The sequence below is a fragment of the Cladophialophora yegresii genome (genome assembly GCF_000585515.1).
Source record: "Cladophialophora yegresii CBS 114405 chromosome Unknown aczIN-supercont1.4, whole genome shotgun sequence".
In the NCBI taxonomy this organism is placed as follows: Eukaryota; Fungi; Ascomycota; class Eurotiomycetes; order Chaetothyriales; family Herpotrichiellaceae; genus Cladophialophora; species Cladophialophora yegresii.
In genome coordinates, this window is record NW_006913048.1 from 3,744,195 (window position 1) to 3,765,975 (window position 21,781).

Below are 21,781 nucleotides of genomic sequence, written 5' to 3' on the forward strand. Positions count from 1 at the left end.
GGGGTAACGGATCCACTTGTTCGAAATTCTTCACCTGAGAGACTCCCAGGTTGTCTAGTAGGAGTCGTGACTCAATGAAGGGATGGCAGCCTGGAGTACTTTGGAAAATGATTATCAATTGCGGAAACATCGAGAACATTTTTACTATGTTACCAGCCTTCCGATACCTCACTTTCCCAGTCATTCAGATCATAAAACAATTCGGAAAATATGGCAAGTGTTAAGAATTGACAACCGGGGTGTCGCCCCCTAACGAGTGCTTTCCTGGGTAACACAACACCTGATCATAGGGGTGCGAGTGGGGCGCTGCTGTCTCGCATCATGCCATTGCCCAAAACACTGCTCGAGGCCGCCGGCCTAGAAGCTGGCGCAAATGGTCATCATGGGGTTTCTGGCCTTGGTGACGGGAAGGGTGAAGTTGCGATGTCACTGACATCGGACTCCTTGCGCTCATGCATGGGCCGTTCTCGCCGTGAATCAATGGGCGAGATAGCCCTCGCCAAACCTGCAGTGTGCTCGTTTCCACCTGCTATCTTGCCTTCATGGATTGGCGCGAATCCTGAGCTCGTGACCGCCGAATGCGATTGCGGCGATGCCGGTGTGAAGGAGTCGCCGGACTGTGACACCGAGGAGCTGGGAATCCCTGGAGATTGACCCATTCCCCCTCCACTGACAACGCTAGGGGGGTACATGGCCATGTTGCGGATATCGTAGTTGATGTCTTCAGGGCCAGAGACACGAGCCGAACCCTCAACCTCATGGACCTCGGTATTCATACCTTCGACCGGACCAGCATACGCATATCGTGGTGAACGAACCTGTGTGGATTGCGACCACCGTTCTCGAGGGGCTCCAGCGTCACTTTCCCTGAAGTATCCACCGGCTCCTTCGAGCTCATGAGGGGACGTTTGCGTCATTGCTCGTGGTGAGTGAGGGCCTTGCTCAACTTCGGTGACTGACGAATCTGTCGCAGTGTCCTTGGGAGCCGCATGCGAGGACGTGGAATAGATCCATGGGACGATCCAGCTCTTTCGGTTGTGTGCCATTTCGGATGGGCCGCCGTCTTCTTGTGCGCGAGCCCGGGCCTTTCTTGCTTTGCGACAACACAGGAAGATAAGGACTCCAACGAGAGCTCCAACAACAACGACGGGAACCACTACAGCAACAGGAATAACCCAATCGCGGTCTGAACCACGAGGTCCCGGAGCTGGAGTTGCTGTGGACGAGCCGCTGTTCGTGGGGGGGGCGGTACTCTGCAGCTCAAAGGGGCCGAAGGATTTGACTTTCGTCATGTCATACGTGTCCGTGAACCACCCAGACACTGCGCTCGCAATATTGCTGGCAGTGGGTGTCACAGAAATGACATCGAGGACAGCTTGGTTTGGTTTGTAGTCGTCATGGACGGTCGGGTCGTAAGTGCCGGTCCAGGTAAAAGTGTTGAGATTGAACACATCCACGCTGTTATTGAAAGTGGTAGGCATTTCGCTTGATCCTGTGCCTCCAATTACGATCATCTGATCCGGGTACGGCTGAACACAAACGTGGTTGGTTCTTGCAGCGCCCTTCCGGCCAGACGGCTCAGCCTTGATCCAGGTAAACGACGGCACCGACAAAATCCAGACATCGTCGTTTGCATTGCCTCCATTGCTGTCCCAACCACCATACACGAAGATCTCGTGGTGGGTACCATCGGCACTAGAAGCCACAGTGGTACAGAATTGCGCAAGAGGTGCTGGAGGAACTTGAGAGGTCGGGTTCAGCGGTTGAAGGCTCCATTGAGTCGATCCAATGTCGTAGACCGGGAACTCTTTCAAAAACGTGAGGGACTGGGTGGCATTATCCTGTGCTACTTGGAAGTTGATGTCTGCTGGTTTGACGACTCCCCCGATCGCAATCAGAATACCCTGCGTCGAGGTCGGGACCCAGACTAGACCGCCTTCAGCTCTCCATGTGATGTTTTCGGGGAGTGGTGCCTTGATCCAGGTGGCATGACCGAGGTCGGTCATTTGCACGGTTATCAACCAGGGTGATTGATCTTTGGGGGGGTTAAAGTAGTCGTAGTCGGTGCCATTTTCGTTGTACAAGCCGCCGAAGTAGAAGGCTGATTCTTCACTAGGTGCGTTGGCTCCACCACCGTTCGTGACCGAGATGAAAGTTCCATCCTGAGGATCGTAGTTGAGGTTGGGCACGCCGAGGTTGATGTTGGAGGCCTCGGGCGCGTCATACAACGGCAGGCTCACGGTGCGCTCTCTTTGGTCCAGGCTCGTGAGGACCATGCCACTGTAGCGTCGTTAGTCAACGCACGTGCGATCAGCGTCTACACCACGTACCCCCAGGCATAGAATTCATCGTAATCGGCGAACATGTAGCCATCCAGATAGAAGTTCTGTACCGCATCCTCGGGAATCGTCTCGAAGAATGCCGGGTTGTCGGTGATGTCAAATGTTCGATTCATGCTGAGCTTGAAAAGCAGGCCATCGGTAGGAGAGAGTGTCTTCGCGTCCCATGCCCCGCTCGTCCAATTCCCGGTCTGTAACCATCCACCTTCGAGGTAGACATTGTCCCTGATGAGAGCAGCGCGAGGCCTGTTCCAAGATGCGAGCTCATTTGAAGTGAAGTTGGCAACAACAAGGCTAACGAACGGAAGCAGCCATGTGCCGTACTGCAATATGGACGACATGCTTGCGAAGATGAAACAGACCAATCTGCAACGGAGGAGTTCAAAATCGGACCATGAGGCTCAGGTCATCCTTCTGGCTATAGATACGGCGTGCCATCAGCATGGAAAAGTGTAGAGCCTCCCTTCCCATAGGATCTACGGTCCCTGCCGCGATGGTAGGACAGCCAGAATGGTCTAGTCCGTGGCGAAGATACCAAACGCCAGCAACACTTTGCCTTCTGTCCCGCAAGGTGAAGGCGAGTTCTGGAACCCCATCCACCGGGTCTTCGAATAGTGATGAGCCAGACCAAGGTAGGCAAGGGTTAGCAGCGTGTACACATCAGCTGGTTGCATTCTGGCTCAAACGCCCAGAAGCGAAGGACCCCACTGGCCTGAAGACACGGGACGTCGGGCGCGGAGAAACAGCCTCCCTGAACTCGGGCGTCGACGTTGGTGAGGTTTCTGTCTGGTGAACAAGGATGCTTCCTGCATGCACAGAGCCCATCGCTCGATTCATTGAGACATGCCGGATGGTGAGCTAGCAGCTAGGGCTGGTCCGTCCTGTGGTAGGCGGGAAAGGCACAGCCGATCTGCAATGTTAGAGGCTTTTCCCACATGCAGACGTTGTGCAACAGCGGCAACAATTCTGGCCCCCAGCATTGCATTGGTTCGAGAAGCTGTGAAATACCGGGGTGAAGCACTGACAGCGACAGCCGTGGCTCGCCCTTGAAGAGAGTCTCAAGCCGCGCAAGCTCGGGATCTGACCTGAGCAGCAAAATTGCCTGTCAATGGTGTCGCGCCAGCTCTGAAGTTGTGTACTGTGCACTGTGTACTCCGTAAAGTGAACGAATCCTTCTGGGCAGGTGCTAGAGAGCAGAGTGGAGTCAAGTTGTTGCAGTGCTGCTTACGAGTTAGTACTGTGAACTGTACCCAGTGTGGCATGAGGCCTCCAGCTCCACAACAGCAGAGCGCTAGCCTTGGTTCACTCGTACTCCGTCCTCCGTACGCGGAGAGGATGTGCTGTTCACCTCGTCCTCACTCGTGTCCGCACCAACCGCGAGGTGCAGACTGGGCTCCAATGTGGAACTGCACGTCCCAATCACGGGAGACTCGCACTCACGTGTGCTTTTGTCCTACCTCCGACCATTACCTATCCTGGCCCCCCTGCGCTCCGACCCCAAAGTTGGTCAAGGTGAACGGAGCACCCTGTCTGCGTAAGCAAGCATAGCTGACTCCACTTTACAGTGCATAACCCATGACCTACACTCAACTTTGTGCCGCCCTCCGAGACCTTCCATCAGGCTGGCGAAGACACCGACATTCCTTCGGAATGAGACACCAAGACAAGTCTCATCTGTGGCTCCAAGGAAAATGAGCTCCAGGGCCACGACGATGCGATCGATATGGTTGCGTGCCGAGGCAACGCTGGCTCCGAGCACGGGAGACATGTTTCCGCAATCAATAATGAGTGGTCAAGAGCGGTAGTCTTCACCTGCATCTTTGCTCGTATCACGGCGCTGTTTAGCGAAAACCACGCAGAGTTCTACACAGTCCCACAGTCGGGCGTTGGGATCACAGAGTCGAGCCCGCCTTTCGACCCGACGGCAGTTGTACTGCGGATGCGGGAGAAGGATGACAGGTCATTTCACCACACCACCGCCGTCACTAGACTATTGATATCTCCGCATGCTTACCGTATCAGGGAATTTCAGCCTCATCCCAACCACCTTTCGGGTCGAAAATGCGCCGTTTGAGCGGCTCAGCGGGCCTCAGCAGGGCTAACCGGCATGCTTCCGCGACAGGGGTCATCGTCATCACAGTTTGGGGCTTGCATCGAATTCTGTGCCCGTTCGTCAACTGGACGACTTTCCAACCCGCGCTAAATGCACTGCTATGGTGCTGCTCTCGCTTTGCCACGAGGAACAAATGAGCATTGCCTCGAGCTGGCTCCCATTCCTCTATTCCACTGACAGTACGTACCGAAAGCACATTCTTTGGTCTCGGAGGGTCTGCTCTGCCATGCACAACGCTGTTCTTCCGCTCTAGTGGGTATGGCAAACCTGCGCCCGGAAAATTCGAGCAGACTGGCGGCACAGATCGTGGTGGCTGTCGATTGGCTCTGTCTGCGGTCCAAAGCTTCGTCGTCCGCCTTGGCAAGATAGTCTTGTGCCGCGACCCCTTACAAGTGGCTGCACTAGACCATCCCTTCCTGTTCGAAAATAGTGCTATACACAGTCCGGAGTACACGTGCACAACCAGAAATGGCCCGATGCTCAAGTTGGCCTTGATGTGCCTTGGCAGGGCGCGCAAGCCATCTACTGTCCATCTCACAGTAGCATCGCTTGCGTAGGATGATGCTTCTTTGGGGAAGCTTATGACGCTGGAGCTCAGGCACAGGAGGGGGAGCTACAAAAGCTCATATAACTTACACGGTAAGGATTTCCCTCAAGCTTTATTTTGCTTCTCTTCTTCAGCAGTCTCTCCAGCCTTGTTCTGCTGACTTAGTCGCTCGTTGATACCTTCGTCCAAACTGCAACATGTCCACCATGAGACTCAAGTTTGTTGGCCTTGCTGCTTCCCTCCTTGTCTCGTGGGCTCAAGCCGTGCCGGGCGGCAGTGTCTCTGCTGATGGTGGTGGCTGGGGCACAGACAAGGCGACAGTGACAGTGTCGGTGCCAGGGCCAACCGTCACGGAGACATGTACGGTTACGTCGTGGGTGCCCGGACCTACAACTACGTACACGGTTACAACCTCAATTCCAGGACCGACAATCAAAATAACAGATACGATCACTTCGTGGGTACCGGGGCCGACTGTTACAAACATTGTCACCAGCGCAATCCCTGGACCGACAACCACTGTTACTGCACCTCCTCGCACAGATACCGTTACTGCAACGGTCCCAGGACCAACTGTCACGAACACGGTCACCTCAGCAGTTCCAGGACCGACGATCACCAATATCGTCACCTCGACAATTGTCCAGCCGACCACCGTTGTTCAACCCACCACTGTCTCGAGGACGGTCACTACGCTGAACTTGAGCACAATCACCAACACAGTTTCAACCACAATCACGTCGACCAACACTGTTTCGACGTGCCCGACTTCCTCATTGACCGGACTCGTCACCTGTACTTCGAGAATCGTCAACCCAACTTATACCCCTCCGGCTCCGCTGCCCACCGACTATCTCTGGGGGTGCCCTCCTGGAACGATTTGCACACCTCCTCAGATTGGCTGCAACTGGGAACAGAACCCTCCTGCTGATACTTACGTGTGTGCTCCCTCGGAATGCAGACCTGCTCCTCCCCTTCCCAATATTACCGACTTCAACTCGTTGTGGCCCAACCCCACCAACGCCACTTGTGCGTGGTACAATCCCACTCTGGGCTACTTTCATCTCAACCCCGAGCATTTTGGTCTCTCGTTCGCGATCTTCAACGTTTTCGGCCAGCCGGTATGCCCGACAGACGAGAAGCCCAAGACTGTCGGCTGGGTTGATTGGCTCAAGCCCCACCCAGGTTCTCCGCCCAAGTTGTCGCGACGCGTCACTGGTCCGAACCCTCTCGCACAGATTCTGCGCCGCCAGAGCCTTGCTATCGCTCCTGAACAGTGCTATTCAGTCTTTGACGCTGCCACCCTAGTCGCGGAGAATACCGGCCACGTCTACGAACGACTCTGCCCTCCCAACACACCTTTCCAAAGTGCCGTCTCTGCCTGCCGATCATGCGCTGCGGCGAACGCTGGCACCTCATCGACAGTTGACGATTACCCGGACCTGCAAAATTTCTTTAATTGGTGTTCGCAACATGCTCCCTGAACGGCACTGGGACCTTGCATCGTGCCTCCGGTCTAACCCGGGCCTTGGACGCAATCAATACAGCAGATCCAACAGGATGCGATCGTATCGCTTATTCAGCCGTTGAAGTCGACACGGGGAACAGGTTTGATGTAATGTCCTCGCGCGGCTGAAGAGCCATCCACCATGAGACCTCACCATCTTATGTAGATACTCATTACATCCCTAATTGTGTCTCCTGTTACCACTCGAGGAAAGACCCCGAGCTCATGCAAAAAGCGTTTTTATGCAGGCTGCTTGGCCCCAACGATATCAAGGACCGGTTGATACGAGGAGGAACAACCTCACCCCTTAATGATGGAGACGAACTCTGATAATGATTATCGAATGCACAAGAAATCTTCCCAGGTCCTCTCTTCCATACAAAGTACGTGTGTAAAGTACAAGACTGATTCGCAACCTTGGACGCGTCGAGGGTAAACGGCACTTCTCGGCGACACTCTAATACTTCCTTGATGAGCGATTCGTGCTGCCACAACCCATTGGCTTTTCTTTGGCCACGTGCGCTGAACGCGAGTGAAGATCAGTCGGGCATGGAACAAGGTGTCTCTGTCTGTCTGCTTACTCACGCGGCTGGAGCTGGAATGGTACATACAGCACAGGAGATTGTTTGTCGCGCCATGCAGCATCACGTTCGGAGTGATGGCTCCTTTCTCATGTGGCTCGCAGCGCCGTTCGATGACGCTCAGAGGTGAAGGGCAACATCAAAGGCCCCAGCTCTGGTGTGGTGCAAAGGTGATCTGTGCCGTTTCTGCCAAAGGCGCAGCAGTTTTCTATTTCACATCGTGGAATAGAATGGCATACATAGATGATCTTTAGCACCAACTCAGAAAACGCTCTATGCGCTCCCTGCTGTCTTGCTGCGACCGGTCTTTCGAATCCAATGAGCAGTGTGGGCTCAGAACAACTGTTGCATGGTCTCGCACTCGTGGCACTCACGGATGATACAGCCGAAGGGACGTTGGGATAGACACTAGTAGGGGTCGTAAGAGGTCTTATTTAATGCAAGGCACATGTCATTGACTGGTGGCCGGTCTCACGGTCGTGCCGGTATGCATCAAAGTGGGCGTGGCCGTGCCGATCTGTTGTGATTTAATTGTTGCTTGCCCTGATGACCACTGAGGGGTATTCCATCAATTCGCATTATGTCAATAACGATCATGGTGCTCACGGAGCATTGTGATAACGTGATGGAACCCCATTGCGGATTAATGGATGGAGGTGATCAAGCAGTTTTGTGCTTGCTGAAGCTATATAACATGACTAGAACTTATATCTATTTGGCACAAGGGGTCCTCAGAAGCTCAATGCGTGAAACCCGGCGCACACTTTCCCATCAGGGCGATGGCGACCTCGACCCCTCTGTTCCCGAGCATCTATGGTTCCAACGGCGCGTTCGCTGGCTTCTCCGGATGTGCCTCGCCGTCGGAGCTGGGAGAGTCGCGAGCAGCTGTCGTATCTTCCTCGAGCCCGTTGACGACATCTCGGGAAAGTTCCACGTACTATGCGTTGGTCAGCTCTGAAACAGACTCATGGATTGAGCAGCACTCACATCATAGGCAAATTCACCGATTTCTGTCTCGTCCATACCCATGATTTCCTCCTGCTCGGAAGCACGTAGGTGGAGGCCGGGAATGAAGTTCAAGATGAAGAGAATGATGCAGCTGAGGACGAATGAGTACGCCATGCCGGTAACACCGTCACAAAGTTGGTAGGCCAGTTGTATCCAGTGACGGTTGAGCCAGCCGCCATCAATTTCCGAAAATCCATCCAGGTGAGCAATATAGTCGGCAGCGAAAAGGCCGGTGAGGAGATCACCAACCAAGCCGCCGATTCCGTGGATGGCGAAGATGTCCAGGGAGTCATCAATGTGAAGCAGGAACTTGAGCTTGGTGGCGTAGTTGCAAGCGGCACCTCCCACAACACCAAAGATGACGGCGGACCATGCCGGCACGTAACCGCTACCTGGAGTGATGGCGACCAAGCCGGCGATGATACCACTGCAGAAGCCGACAGTCGACCATTTGCGCTCCAGGCGGTAGTCCAGAATGCACCAAGTCAGCCCACCGACGCTGGCAGCCAGGTTGGTCACGACGGCAGCCATGACGGCGCGCAGATTGGCAGCCAAGGCCGAACCAGCGTTGAACCCAAACCACCTGGGATATATGTTAGCGAGCAGAGCAACCAGCTTGGAGGATTACATACCCAACCCAGAGAAACACAGTGCCAATAACAATGTGAGTCACGTTGTGCGGGCGGTAGTTCAGCTCGTGAGTCCCATGGCCACGACGCTTTCCGAGCATCAAGGAATAGGCCAGAGCTGCGGCACCAGAGGAAATATGGACGGGAGTACCACCGGCAAAGTCGAGGCCACCCATCTTGAACATCCACCCGGCGCCGTTCCATGTCCAGCAGGCAATTGGGTCGTAGACGATGGTTGACCAGATGAAGGAGAAGACCATGGCCGGTAGCATACGGCCACGTTCGGCAGCGGCTCCAATTGCGAGTGCGACTGTGATGGCCGCGAACATGCCCTGGTAGACAGCGAACATAAGATCAGGGATCTTGCTCGAGCCAACCGAAGGAGCTCCCAGAACATTGCGGAAGCCAATGTTGTCGAGGTTACCGATGAACTTGCCGGCAGTGTGGGAGAAAGCAAGCGAGTATCCCCAGAAGAACCATTGGAAGGAAATCAAGCCTGTGGCGGCAACAGACAGCCAAATGAGCGACAGGGCGGATTTACGACGAGCAAGACCGGAGTAGAAGAACCTGCCCCAGCTGTCAGCTATTGCGGCATATGCGAAACAGGCTGGAAACCTCTTACCCAACACCAGGGATCATGAGAAGCACGAGCGCTGTGGCTGTAATCATCCATGCGATATCGCCGGCATTGTAGTAGACATTGAGATCTTCAGTGAGCGAATCACCGCCGGTCATCGACGTTCCTACATGACGATCGCGTTAGCGGGCCAAATTGCAGGGCGCACAAGATGCCGCGACGGCAGTGTTGTCGCGCGAGAAAGTACCGTACCCTCATAGGGTTCAAGAGGAACATATGGCAGAGACCCTGTATCGGTCGACATCTTGACGAGGATTGGGCGTTGTCAACCGTCGCGAGAAGCCGAGTTTAATTGTTGTTAAGAAAAAGAAACTCCTGGGTGAGTCTCAGAGGTCCCGCAGGCAGGGTGAGCAGACAAACACGCGTCAACACGAGTTGGTTTGCAGGTGATATCGTGAGAGCTGCGTGCACAACGCTCGAGCACATAAGGATTGCGACCGTCAAAGGAGTGAACAGGTGGTCGGAGGTAGAGAGGGAGGGCTGGAATATGAATTGAATCAGGCAAAAGGAACGAATATAGCACGGCGTACACAGCAGTGAAGTTCCACCTGGTCCCCGTGTCACACCCGAGTGAGCATTAAGGCGTCGCTTGGCGGACCCATGCAGAGACATCACAAAGATTGAACTTTCGGCGGACTCTCTCGTGGCTGCGTGGGCCAGAGATGACTGGTAGCGTGGGGATGCGCGGTCGAGGCGGTATCAGAGTTCAGGGGACTCGGCGGGCTCAAAGCCTGCGCATGTCGGGAGATACAGGAACCACTGTGATTCAGTACGAGGAGGACACTGGCGGATACTATTCTCACGATTCAACCTCGTGTTACAGAAATGCAGGGTCAAACGGCTATGTTGTGCGCCTCCCGTGCACAGGCACAGACTGGGCAAAAGTGAAGGCCGCCAACATGACCGAGCAGCCCAACATAGCACCTGCCTCTTCTGACTCCCTCTCTTGCCGGTAATCAAGGCCACCGCTTTCCCAATGGATATATTGTATTTCACCCACAAGGGTGGTAAGATCATCGCCTCTCTCTTCTTGGTCCATGATATTGTTGTCGACGTGCTCGTGTCGAGTACATGGCCGTCGGCCAAAAATATCCGTTGTCCAAGGCTGCCTCGTGTCTTTCGCGTAGGCATCGCTTCAAGCGAAGCTATGCAGCTCCAGGCACAGGTCTAACCGGGGTCGCTTTGAAATTCACTGCTCGGCGAGATAAGCAACTGGCTTCCGATTGGGCTTTTCGGGAGGACGCCCTTGATCCGAGCTTGCGGGAAGCCCCATGTGGCTTGAAGCGCATCTCCACACAGATAAGAAACTGGATCACTCCTGGTCGTTCGCATCGCTTCTCTGCCGCCGAGACTACCGAATAGTTTATACTGAAAAGTATCCCACCACCTCTGTGCAATTTGACCTTATTGTGTTGGCCACAGGACTGTCACTATACACAGTACGTGGTCTGCATGCAAACGGCACAAACGTGCCGGTCTGGACCGATACAACTGATACAGTGAGAATCTGTGTTGGCATTACGAGAAGCAGGGACATACACAGTGCTTCTCTCGTGGGATCTGTTGATATCTGAGGGCGATGAGCTAATCCAGGTTGACTTGGCTATTTCCCCAGACTTTGAACCCAGCGGCGGAATCCAAAGCATATCATTGTCATCTTGGGTCCGGTCCATCCGTTTCGCAGAATTCTCACTGCCACGTCTGTTGTGGCTTCATGAATTTGACGACCCAAGCCGGCGCACCTGATAGGTTCCATCTCATCGTTCCACTTGAGATGGGAAAGAGGATGATACAAAAGTCGCCTCTCGAGTCTCCACCTCGAATTCGTGGTGACAGCTGTCCAGCACGCCAGCACTGAAACTTTGAGAAAGGCCCAATTGGCCCTGTTCCGAAGCCGGAGGATCCCCGAGGCTCTCTTGCGATTGCGTGCTGCAAGTCCTACGTCTTGTCGGAAATGATGTTGCTATCCGCGTGGCAGACCACTGGGTAGGAGTAAACCATATAGCCGGCAGTCTCCCCAATCATGTACAAGGCGTGCGAAGATGACACATACGTGGTAAAATCTGAACTTGATCAGCGAGAGAACAATCGCGAAGTTCTTGCTCTTTCGATTCCTGTATACACTGCAGCATGTCGAATAGGTTGCGAGAGATACTTGCTCGTGATGCCTCAAGTACAACCAAAGGAACCTCAATATTTGGACTTCACGGGTGGGTGACGGGTCTTCTGTCTACTGTGTACTTCATCTTCCGTGCAAAATCGGCGGTGGAGAATCTGCAGTAGAAGCCTGGCGTGGTCGGAAGGTCTTCACATGAAGCGGTTGGCGGACTTGAGCCGTGCGAGCCGAAGTCCTCAACCTGCGGCCGTTCCACATCTGTCCACAAGGCTGGAAAGCCGTTGTCCTTCTCGAGATGCATGAGCTACCCTGCGTCAACAGGCGATCGTAGGCTGCATCAAGTTCTGCGTAGGTTGAAGAATTGGTCCAGCAGGCCGCGGACAACCTCGCACCGATGCCACGAAATCTCAACCCCAGCCGTAGAATTTAGTGGCGTCTAAGTTCTACTTGTTGAGTCATCACTTCGATGCCTAGGACTGTCCATGGACTTAAGTATACCAGTACGTAGACGAAACGAAGGCGTTCTACGGGGTTGGCGCCAAACCCGACTTCGACTGTTTTGTTAGGCGCCACCTTTGACTGACAGTCACACAGGCAAAAATCGGTGACCGAGTAAGCAAGGTGAACAACCAAACTCAAACCAATTCAAAACACATGTCCAGAGATTCAGTTGGAGGAAGGGCAGAAGCAGGTTATCTAGTCATTTCGCCATCTGCCCGGTTTTCATGATTAAGTGAGGTGGGATGGGCGAATAATGGGCGAGTCACAAAGCAGATTGCCAACTTCATGCTCGCTCCTTGATGCCCGGATGAAACTTCCCGTCAATCAGTCGTGCCCCATCATCGATCCCGTCGTCAGTCGGCGGCGACAACGGGGGAGGCAGCAGTGAATTTCACTTCTCTCAATTGAATTTGGAAATTGCCAAAGCGCTCATTTCATATCTTTAACTCTACATCGTTTCCCTATCTTGCCCACTGAGATAGAGTTTCTAAGGAACTCTTCTCCGCGTTTGCACTGCCAAATGGCAGTCATGGCGCCTCAGTCAGCACCGAGCCAACCAATTTCCATCCCTGTTGGACTGGCTCATCAGCCACATGTTGCGGCTGCCACTGTTCCTCTTCCCGGCCCCCCGGATTCGCATCCCATACTACCACAGCCAACACACTCTCTACCATCTCAAAACTCACCACAAGTTTTTGCTCCCCTGCCTGTCCGTCCCACTGCTGGCTCTCGCAGCGGACCCCGGGCTCCAAAGTCGGAAGAGCAACGCATTGAAGAGGGCAGACTGCCGCTCGTCATGGAACATGAGGAAATGCCAAACCCACATCGTCCTAGTGGCGGCTCTTCATCAGGGTCGGATGAAGACGCGGTGGCATCCTCCACCTACCCTTACCCGAACGGCACCTACGACACTCCTGATGGAACCGTGACCTACACTCCTACCTCCAGCATATCCGCATACACCCCGTCGACGGGTTTCTCGTCAGGCCTGTCGTCCTGGAACTCCTACGGCCCTAGACCAAGAGGTGGAAGTGGTGGCCCACAGGGCATGGATCGATCATTTTCAGAAACTGCGGCGGCGGTGCCAAACGATTTGCGCAGTTCAAGACCAGGAGCTCCTCTGCGTACGCCGTCAAACACCTATGCTCCGCCGCGAAAACCTCCGCAGTTCCTGTCCCTCAATTCTAAAAGGATGCATTCGTCAAACACGATGCGAAGCTCACGGCGGGACCCCAACGCGCAATACAAGGCACAAGAGAAGGCCTACGTGCAGCGGGTGCGACAACAACCACAAGAATGGGATGTCAACGACCCTCGGACGCCGAGTGTTGGATACAGCACAGACGACGAGACCGACGATGAGTCCCCATCTGCCGAGCATCAGTTCGATGATCCGTACGACCCCGAGACGTTGATGTTCCTTGGGAACGAGGAGAATCTTCAACCGACGGAGGAGGAATTGCAAAACCCTCGGAACCGAGAGCGACTTGAGTGGCACTCAATGCTGGCTTCTGTCCTCAAAGGAGATGTCGTCAAGCAAGAAAAGCAGAGGCTTATTGGCACAACTGAGCAAAAGACCAAGTCGGAGCTGGGATCAGAGATCTGGCTGGGCGCAAGAGCCAAATACTATGGTCGTCCGCTACAAATGCAGAAGAAGCTCATTGAGGAAGGTCGTGCTAACATTGCGCCGGTCATTGAATCGATTATTGCGTTTGAGATCAAAGGCGAGACAGTCGTCGGCAAGTCACCACTGGAGCAAGTCGAGGAGGCTGTGGCAAACATTGAGAAATGTGAATGGTTGTACTCGTCCCGCAGAGAGCTTGAAGCGGCACAGAGTAGGGCCGCCTCTGATGCCTTCAAGCAAAGTTGCGATGCTATCATCTCCTGGCACAACGTCACCCAGTCAATCAACACCGAGCTCGCCGTCCTGCAATCATGGGTCGGAAACCCCGAACTCGATTTCACCAAGCAGAAGCGGAGGTCCAGCAACGAGGGTGACCTGTCGGACGATTCTTCCTTCATTGATCGCATTCTCAAAGAGGATGGCCTGAAATCGTTGCAAGGGGAGAAAAGCATGTTCCTGGCCATCAGCGAGGTCATCAACAAAGCCAAAAGCACATTAATCGAGAACGCAGAAGCTTTCGCTGCCCGGCACCTGCCTCCTTACATCGAAGAGCTGCTTACCTTGATCAACTTTCCTTCTCGCCTCATCCAGGAAATCATCCGTATGCGGTTGTCATACGCGAAGAAAATGAAGGAGTCGGCGCAGCAATCCACCATGATCATCGACCAGATGATTGCACAATTTCAGATTCTCATGCGACTTGCCTGCCTGATCAAGCAAGAGTACCTGGCTATGTCGCATCCCGAGCCTGGATGGGATCTCCCACCCTGCATCGATGAGAACTTCGACTCTGTCATCGTGGAGGCACTCAAATTCTACTTCAAAATGCTGAACTGGAAGCTCGGTGCCAACAAGAACACTTTCCGCGAGGCAGAAATTCTCGAGCAGGAATGGGGCTTCTCAAATGAGATCGGACGGCAGCTCGAAGGTGGTGACATCGAGGTAGCAGAACAATTCAGCTCCCTGACCGCCAAATCCCTGCTCCGTCTTACTGCTTCGTTCGAGCGCGAGCTTCGAAGCAAACCAGATGAGAGCTCACAGGAAATGGAGAAACGGTACAAGGCCAGTCTGGATTCGGTCCGCGTCCGACAAAGGAAGCTGTTCCGTTTCTCCCGTATCCTTCGCCAGCAGTTTGAGAATGCAACAGAATTCAACCTTAGCATGGGTGGAGAGCAAATGCAAGCATTTGTTGAAGCCCTGGTCTTGTCCGGTCATTTCCTGGCAGACATGGGTCCCAATAGTCCGAAAGGTGTTTATTTTGTCGCCTCACCTTCGCTATGGAACCGGCCAAAGGAGATTCAGTCTATCCTCGGTACATCGTACCACGAAGACGACGCAGCAGAAGACCCCTCAAATCCGTATATCTTGGTCATTCGACCCGAAGATGAGTTACAGTGGGAAGGGCCTCGGATGGACGTTGACGTCTTGGAATTGCCAAACGACGTCAGGCTGGGTAGACTCCGGCTCGTGGCTGATGGATCATCTCTTCGTCTTCAAGGTGCTCGAATTGAGTTTGCCAACGCCGTTGGCCGGGAATTGGACGTGGTTATCGAGCAGCGGGCGAATTTGTCTCGCGTGAACCTGGAGCTAGGCAAGATCAAGAAGACGACATTCAAGCTGTCCAATACAATCATGGAGAGCGTCGAAGTCATCCGATCGCAGAATGGCGGCATTGCGAGTACGGAACTGGTGCAGTCATGCTTCGCCTTCGCTACGGAGTTCGGCAAGCGATCTCTGACCTATATGGACGCCAATCGAAGAATGATGAACAATCTCAAGCTTACTCGACTTGCACTTGACTGGGTCAGCTTCATCTGCGACGATTGTGATGCAGCCGATCGAAGGACGTTCAAGTGGGCTGTCGTCGCTCTGGAGTTTGCTATGGTCATGACCCGTGGAAGGAATATTCTGGACGTCAGTGAAGAGGACTACAAGCGCATTCGGGTCAAGGTCGCCGGATGCATGTCTGTGCTCATCTCGCACTTTGACATCATGGGTGCAAGGTCAACACTTGCCGCACAACAAGAGAAATCGCGGATGGAGGCGATAACTGGCATGAATAAGCGTTTGGACTATAACAAGTTGCGGAATGATGAGGATTGCCGCAAGGAAATGTGTGAGCAAAGACTGAGTGAGCTCAGCGCCATCGATCAGGCCCGTGATGAACGCGGCACCAAGGCAACGCTTGGGCGAGTGCTGGAAGGCTCGAATGAGGCTGATCGCTCGTTGACCTTCTTGTCCTCGTCTGCAACGAACATTACCATGCGATGGCAGCAAGGACAGTTTGTCGGTGGTGGCACATTCGGCTCGGTCTACGCTGCTCTCAACCTCGACACCGGTACTCTGATGGCCGTCAAGGAAATCCGCCTGCAAGACCCGCAGCTGATCCCGACCATTGTCAAGCAGATCGGAGATGAGATGGGTGTTCTTGCGGTCCTTGACCATCCCAACATTGTCTCGTACTATGGTATCGAAGTCCACCGTGACAAGGTCTATATCTTCATGGAATACTGCTCTGGTGGTTCCGTTGCTGGTCTGCTTGAGCATGGCCGCATCGAGGACGAGACGGTTATCATGGTATATGCATTGCAGATGTTGGAAGGATTGGCTTATCTGCACTCAGCTCATATTGTCCACCGTGACATCAAGCCGGAGAACGTGCTGCTCGACCACAATGGCGTCATCAAGTATGTCGACTTCGGCGCGGCAAAGATTATCGCACGACAGGGCCAGACGATGATGGCACCGGAACCTGCTGCTCAGGCTCGGCCCAGTGTGGAACCGGGTCAACTTGCAAGACAACCACAAAAGACGATGACGGGCACACCGATGTATATGTCGCCGGAAGTGATACGAGGAGATGGCCCGGCAACATCGAGGTTCTCGGGAGCCGCAGATATCTGGTCACTTGGCTGTGTCATCCTGGAGATGGCAACAGGTCGTCGCCCTTGGTCGACGCTGGATAATGAATGGGCCATCATGTACAACATTGCCCAGGGCAATCCGCCCCAGTTGCCCTCGGAGGATCAGCTGAGCCCGACGGGTATTGATTTCTTGAAGAAGTGCTTTGAACGGGATCCCGCGAAGAGGAGCTCGGCAGCTGAGCTGCTGCAACATCCCTGGATTGTGGAAATCAGAAGGATGGTGGTGGATGACACTGAAGTTCAGACACCGAGGAGCGATTCCAGTGGAGGCATGTCTCTCCCCAGTCGACACAACTCGGCAACATCGTGAAGGAGAAACATGTTTGTAATCTATATCGATAGCGAGCCTGAACTACCGATGGCTGACATGACAATACACCGAGGCGTCGCTTCGCATTCTGGTTTTGGTGTTTCGCTTCCCAGCTTACTCCGTACGCCGCTGTGCGTACCTCGTTTGCTTCGTACATTGATCTGCTCCATCTGTTCATTCCTAATTTGGTCACATCGCTTCGCCTGTGACAGGGATTGGTTCCTTGCAACACGTTTTGGCAGCATCAGATCGGAGGGTGATCCAGAACCGGTTGCCTGACGTTGTAGTTTCGGACGTATCGGCTTCCTGCTTTAGCATGGAAACCGGTCTTGATCCTCTTCGCGACTTCGGTCTCTTATCGTCTTATTGTGGTATCCTTCATCCTACACTCGTTTGAACACAACTTGGACACCTCTGAGCATCATTTCCGAAAGTATTTCTCTATTCGGGTCTGAATAGTCATCGGTCACGGTCTTTGAAATCCAGTCCGCTCACGTTATGCATTTGCGCCGATTCCGCAATGGCCGATGTTGATAGATCCAGCAATGCTCCGTCAGATCCCTTCTCAGATCAAGCGGGAATCCACGACGAACGAGATATAATTGCCGAAGCGACCTTGAGCGTTGGCAGAAATGCCACGCTGACCCTCGGCACCGACGCGGTTATCGTCCTAGGTGTGACTCTCTCCTCAAGGCTGCGTTGGGCGCTTCTGACATGTCCCAGACGAGGGTTTACGCAGTCGAAGAGGCTTCAATTGCTTCGGGTGTCTCCCCCAGAGTATGGATCACGCGGATCGTACGGGCCGCCGACGACTGACTGTGAAAGCAGGAACGACGAATACCCGATCTATTCCTTACTTCAACATCCTCTGGGCCGAAACCGTCAAAGGCGACCTTACCATTCACTATGCGAAGCCCACCTCGAAGTCCCCTAAGTCTTCCGTTCGCGTTTCCTACATCAATTACACACTAGAGAACACTACGACGCAGTCTGAGAAGGCAGAGAGATGGGCCCAACGACTGCTGGATCGGGCATACGGACATGCGCAGCGCAAGAAGAGGATCAAGGTGTTGATCAATCCTTTTGGCGGAAAAGGCAAAGCGGTCAAACAACACAGTAAAGAGATTGAGCCCATATTTGCTGCAGCGAGGTGCGAGGTGGATGCCGAACGAACTACACATCGGGGTCATGCGATTGAGATCGCCCAGAACCTTGACATCAATGCCTACGATGTTTTGGCCAGCTGTTCGGGTGATGGACTGCCGCACGAATGTATCAACGGACTTGCAAAGAAAAGCAACGCGGTGGAGGCTCTGAGAAAGGTCGCCGTCGTCCAACTTCCTTGTGGCACTGGCAACGGCATGTCATGGAACTTGAACGGCACCGGCGACTGCAGCACAGCGGCACTATGCATTGTAAAAGGTGTTCGAACGCCGCTAGATCTCGTCAGCATCACGCAAGGGGATACCAGGACGCTCTCGTTCCTTTCGCAGTCTCTAGGGATCGTGGCCGAGAGCGATCTGGGAACCGAGAACATTCGCTGGATGGGAGACGCACGGTTTTACTATGGTTTCCTCGTTCGGCTCATGGGGAAGACACTCTATCCTGTCGACATTGCGGTGAAGACGGAGATCGAGGACAAGCAGGACATCAAGCGACACTACGCCGAGCAGATGGCAAAAAGGGCAACGCAGGCAGCAATATCCAAAACCGACCTGGATGGGCCTCTGGATACCTCGACGGGACTTGGTCTCCCTCCACTGCAATATGGCACTGTCAAGGATCCTCTCCCTATCGGCAATGGCTGGACTCCGTTGCAGCACTATCCTAACTTGGGGAACTTCTACTGCGGCAACATGAGCATGATGGCGGCTGATGCACCGTTTTTCCCTGCGTCTCTTCCATCCGACGGTCTGATGGATCTGGTCACCATCGACGGCGACATTCCACGAAGAATAGCTCTCGACCTGTTACTTTCTGTGCCCAACAACGCCTTCTTCGACAAGGAATCCGTCCGATACCGCAAAGTGAGTGCTGTTCGTGTAATTCCGCGGTACGGAACGCTGGCAGACTCGACCGCGGAGAACAAGAAGAACGCTAGCCGAGATGAAGGCTGTTTCGCGGCGGATGGTGAGAAGATGCCCTTTGAGGCCTTCCAGCTCGAGGTCCACAGGGGCCTGGGAACGGTGTTGAGTCGGAGAGCGGGCGTATACGAGGCACCTGGGCCAAAAGCCTGGGAGGACATTGACGGCGCGGCTATTGCTGGGACGCAAAGATTATAGCCAGGACGAGGAGACGTGATCAGTTGAGTCTTGTGCGAGAGGATACTCGATTGTGTATAGAAGAGGCGCAAGGGACAGCCACTGTCACAGAAGAGTGGCCAGGGCGTGACCCATCTTTGGGAGGTGTTTTTGGTTCGAATTTCAACTCGGGATGATATACTGCTCTGCAGCCACCAACAACACCACCATTGCAAGCAGAACGGCGAACATGGTGAGCGAAAGACAAGAAAAGCATGATACCTCTTATATCCCTATACTGGAAGATGCATTTGCAGCGATCAAGCGTTTGGGGAGAAGAGAGACTGCCCCTTGACATTGAAGAAAGAATGCTTATATCATATAATTGTCGACAGTAAGATGCAAGGCTGCTGGTGGTTATGATTCTCTCGTAGTTCACGAAAAGTAAAGGCTTTTGTCTACACAATAGAGCCCTGAAGTACATGATACATACTCATTTCCGAATGTCGTGCAAGCCAAGCCGTGTTGCTATCGCGATAATGCCAACATACCGAAGATCCCCAAAGCTTACAATTTGCTTCTCAGATCCTTTCTCTCATCCTTCTTGAAGAGGACCTTGCTGTCTGGATATGGGTCGAAGACAACATTGTTCAAAGGATTCAGCTCGCTGGCCCGGTAGAACATGTCCTCATAGACCTTGCCATCATAGCGCCCCAGAGAGCTGTCAAGCTGCCAGTCAGGGAACTTCCAGGCGTCGACCAACCTGACGGCGTGTGGACGAATCTCCTCCAGAAGCTTCATGACTGTCTTCGTCCGAGCAAGGGTGATCTGCCGCACGGTGACAGCGGCGGAGGAGTAAAACTCGCTGGCCTCCTTCTCTAGCGTTTGCAGAGCAAATAGCCTGAACAATTTGTGCAGCAACGCGATGGTCTCTCCGTCGACTTGTCTCTCGGTGTTAGGGTCCTGGAGCGCATCATGGAAGTTCTTGACAATCATGTACTGGGCGTGTGCCGTGGACAGGCGATAGAAGTCCACAAGCAGGCTGTTCCACGACTGCTTCTCCTCGTCGCGGTGCCGGAGCGCTTCAAAGGTCAAAAAGGCCACACGCCACGCGAAGGCGTCGACCAGGTCCTCATCATTGCCTATCACGTCAAATGCGCAGCCAATGTCACGGCGACGGACGAATCCAGTCAGGATGCGGGTCGTGTCGTTGTTGCCGGCTTTTCCTGCGAGGACCGCACGGGCAGACTTCAGGAGGTATCGAGAAACTTGCTGCGTGAGCATGTAGTTGTCGCCTTCCCAAGTCACGGTGGGCAAGTAGTCGGCGTACCAACTGCCGATGCCGGAGAAGGACGAGTAGCCGTGGCCACCGCAGGCGCGACGGCAGACCTCCAAACCTTCGGCGGCAGTTGTAGAACCATATGCCTTGAGAGCGCAGCTGGTAGAGTGCAGGTCGGCAAGCAAATCCGTGCCAGGATTGAGTTCTTCAGGCCCGGGTCCGCGATTTGAGTCGGAGAGCTTGCCAGCATCGCTGGCACTCATGCGCTTCTGATTCTCTTGGTACAGGTTGATCATGCTCTTGCCGGTAAAGTGGAGGGCGTAGGTGGCTGCCAGGAGGGGAAGGAGTCGGATCTGCACCATGGTATAGTTGAGGACTTGATTCTCACCGGGTTCGTGGACATCGCGGTCCTGGAACTGCCGCCGGACTGCGCAGTACCGTGTCGCGATTGTAACACCTCGAGCGAGGGTGGCGCCTGCTTGGAGGACGATATTGCTTCGAATGTAGGTCAACGTGCCATAGACGAGGGAAGGATTCGAAGGTCGAACGTATTTGTTGGTCTGCGGATCAACACCGGAGAAGCGAGCGAGCATGTTGACATGGGGGATCTTGACGTTCTTGAAGAGCAGGAAACCATTGTCCATGGTATTGTAGCCGAACTTGGGACCAATATCTCCAACGTGGACGTTGGGCAGAGGCTCGTGGGTCTTCAAGTCGCGGATCTGCACGACGAAAGGATGAGGACCGTAGTTCTTACCGTCAATGAAGAGCTGAGCCATGACCACGGCGTGGTTAGCCGTCTTCCCCAAGGAGCCAATCCACCATTTCGACGCAGTCAGTGATGGCGAGTTGATGGTAAATGTCTTGTCATCGGCGTTCCACACGGCCATCGTTTCCAGCCCTCTCACATTGGAGCCGTGTCCGAGTTCGGTTTGAGCGTAACAGCCAATGATTTTGTATGCCTCTGCCTTCTCGAGGAAGAGCTTGTGTTGCTGGAGTGTCCCTTGTTCACGGAGGGTGACGAGGAACATGCTCGCATGGAGGCCATAGGGAGTCGGCTCGCTAATCAGCTCGTTGGCAGCCTGATACTCCTCTTTTGTCCATTTGTGCTGCATCTGCAATTGTTGCAGTCTCTTGCCTCGAGCCAAAGCAGCCTCTATTCTGCTGGTCCGGCCTCGAAAGTAGTTCTGGGACTTGTCGAACACCGGATCGGCTTGGAGGATGTTCAGGATTCGTTCATTCCGCTGGAGGATCTCCCGGGTGAACATGAAGTCGGCAAGTTGGTCGACATTGAGGCTGGACTTTGCTCTCTCTTGCTGGAGGAGCTCAGAGCCCTGAGGACCGGAAGGTTTGAGGGCTTTGACCCATTCTGGGTTTGATGGCATGTTGGATGGTTGCGTAGACGGCGCAGATGAGGGAGGCCACA

At 53.9% G+C, this 21,781-nt stretch overlaps 6 protein-coding genes across 6 annotated transcripts; 3 read left to right on the forward strand and 3 right to left on the reverse strand.

Annotated features, from left to right (window-relative positions):
* Positions 1-380: 380 nt before the first annotated feature.
* On the reverse strand, positions 381-2,680 carry A1O7_06715 (uncharacterized protein; the record flags this gene model as incomplete). The annotated part of the gene is made up of 2 exons (XM_007760716.1): positions 381-2,280; positions 2,331-2,680. The coding sequence occupies 2 exons, from the start codon at positions 2,678-2,680 to the stop codon at positions 381-383; spliced, it is 2,250 nt and encodes a 749-aa protein (XP_007758906.1).
* A 2,516-nt stretch (positions 2,681-5,196) lies between these two features.
* A1O7_06716 (uncharacterized protein) lies at positions 5,197-6,483 on the forward strand (the record flags this gene model as incomplete). The annotated part of the gene is made up of 1 exon (XM_007760717.1): positions 5,197-6,483. One exon carries the CDS (start codon positions 5,197-5,199, stop codon positions 6,481-6,483), a length of 1,287 nt encoding a protein of 428 aa, XP_007758907.1.
* Positions 6,484-7,898: 1,415 nt separating this feature from the next.
* A1O7_06717 (uncharacterized protein) lies at positions 7,899-9,459 on the reverse strand (the record flags this gene model as incomplete). Its single annotated transcript, XM_007760718.1, has 4 exons — positions 7,899-8,024; positions 8,075-8,678; positions 8,728-9,291; positions 9,347-9,459. The coding sequence occupies 4 exons, from the start codon at positions 9,457-9,459 to the stop codon at positions 7,899-7,901; spliced, it is 1,407 nt and encodes a 468-aa protein (XP_007758908.1).
* Positions 9,460-12,774: 3,315 nt separating this feature from the next.
* On the forward strand, positions 12,775-16,836 carry A1O7_06718 (STE/STE11/SSK protein kinase; the record flags this gene model as incomplete). The annotated part of the gene is made up of 1 exon (XM_007760719.1): positions 12,775-16,836. The coding sequence occupies one exon, from the start codon at positions 12,775-12,777 to the stop codon at positions 16,834-16,836; it is 4,062 nt and encodes a 1,353-aa protein (XP_007758909.1).
* A 520-nt stretch (positions 16,837-17,356) lies between these two features.
* A1O7_06719 (uncharacterized protein) lies at positions 17,357-19,118 on the forward strand (the record flags this gene model as incomplete). Its single annotated transcript, XM_007760720.1, has 3 exons — positions 17,357-17,510; positions 17,560-17,613; positions 17,665-19,118. 3 exons carry the CDS (start codon positions 17,357-17,359, stop codon positions 19,116-19,118), a joined length of 1,662 nt encoding a protein of 553 aa, XP_007758910.1.
* A 525-nt stretch (positions 19,119-19,643) lies between these two features.
* A1O7_06720 (acyl-CoA oxidase) lies at positions 19,644-21,740 on the reverse strand (the record flags this gene model as incomplete). Its single annotated transcript, XM_007760721.1, has 1 exon — positions 19,644-21,740. One exon carries the CDS (start codon positions 21,738-21,740, stop codon positions 19,644-19,646), a length of 2,097 nt encoding a protein of 698 aa, XP_007758911.1.
* Positions 21,741-21,781: the final 41 nt, after the last annotated feature.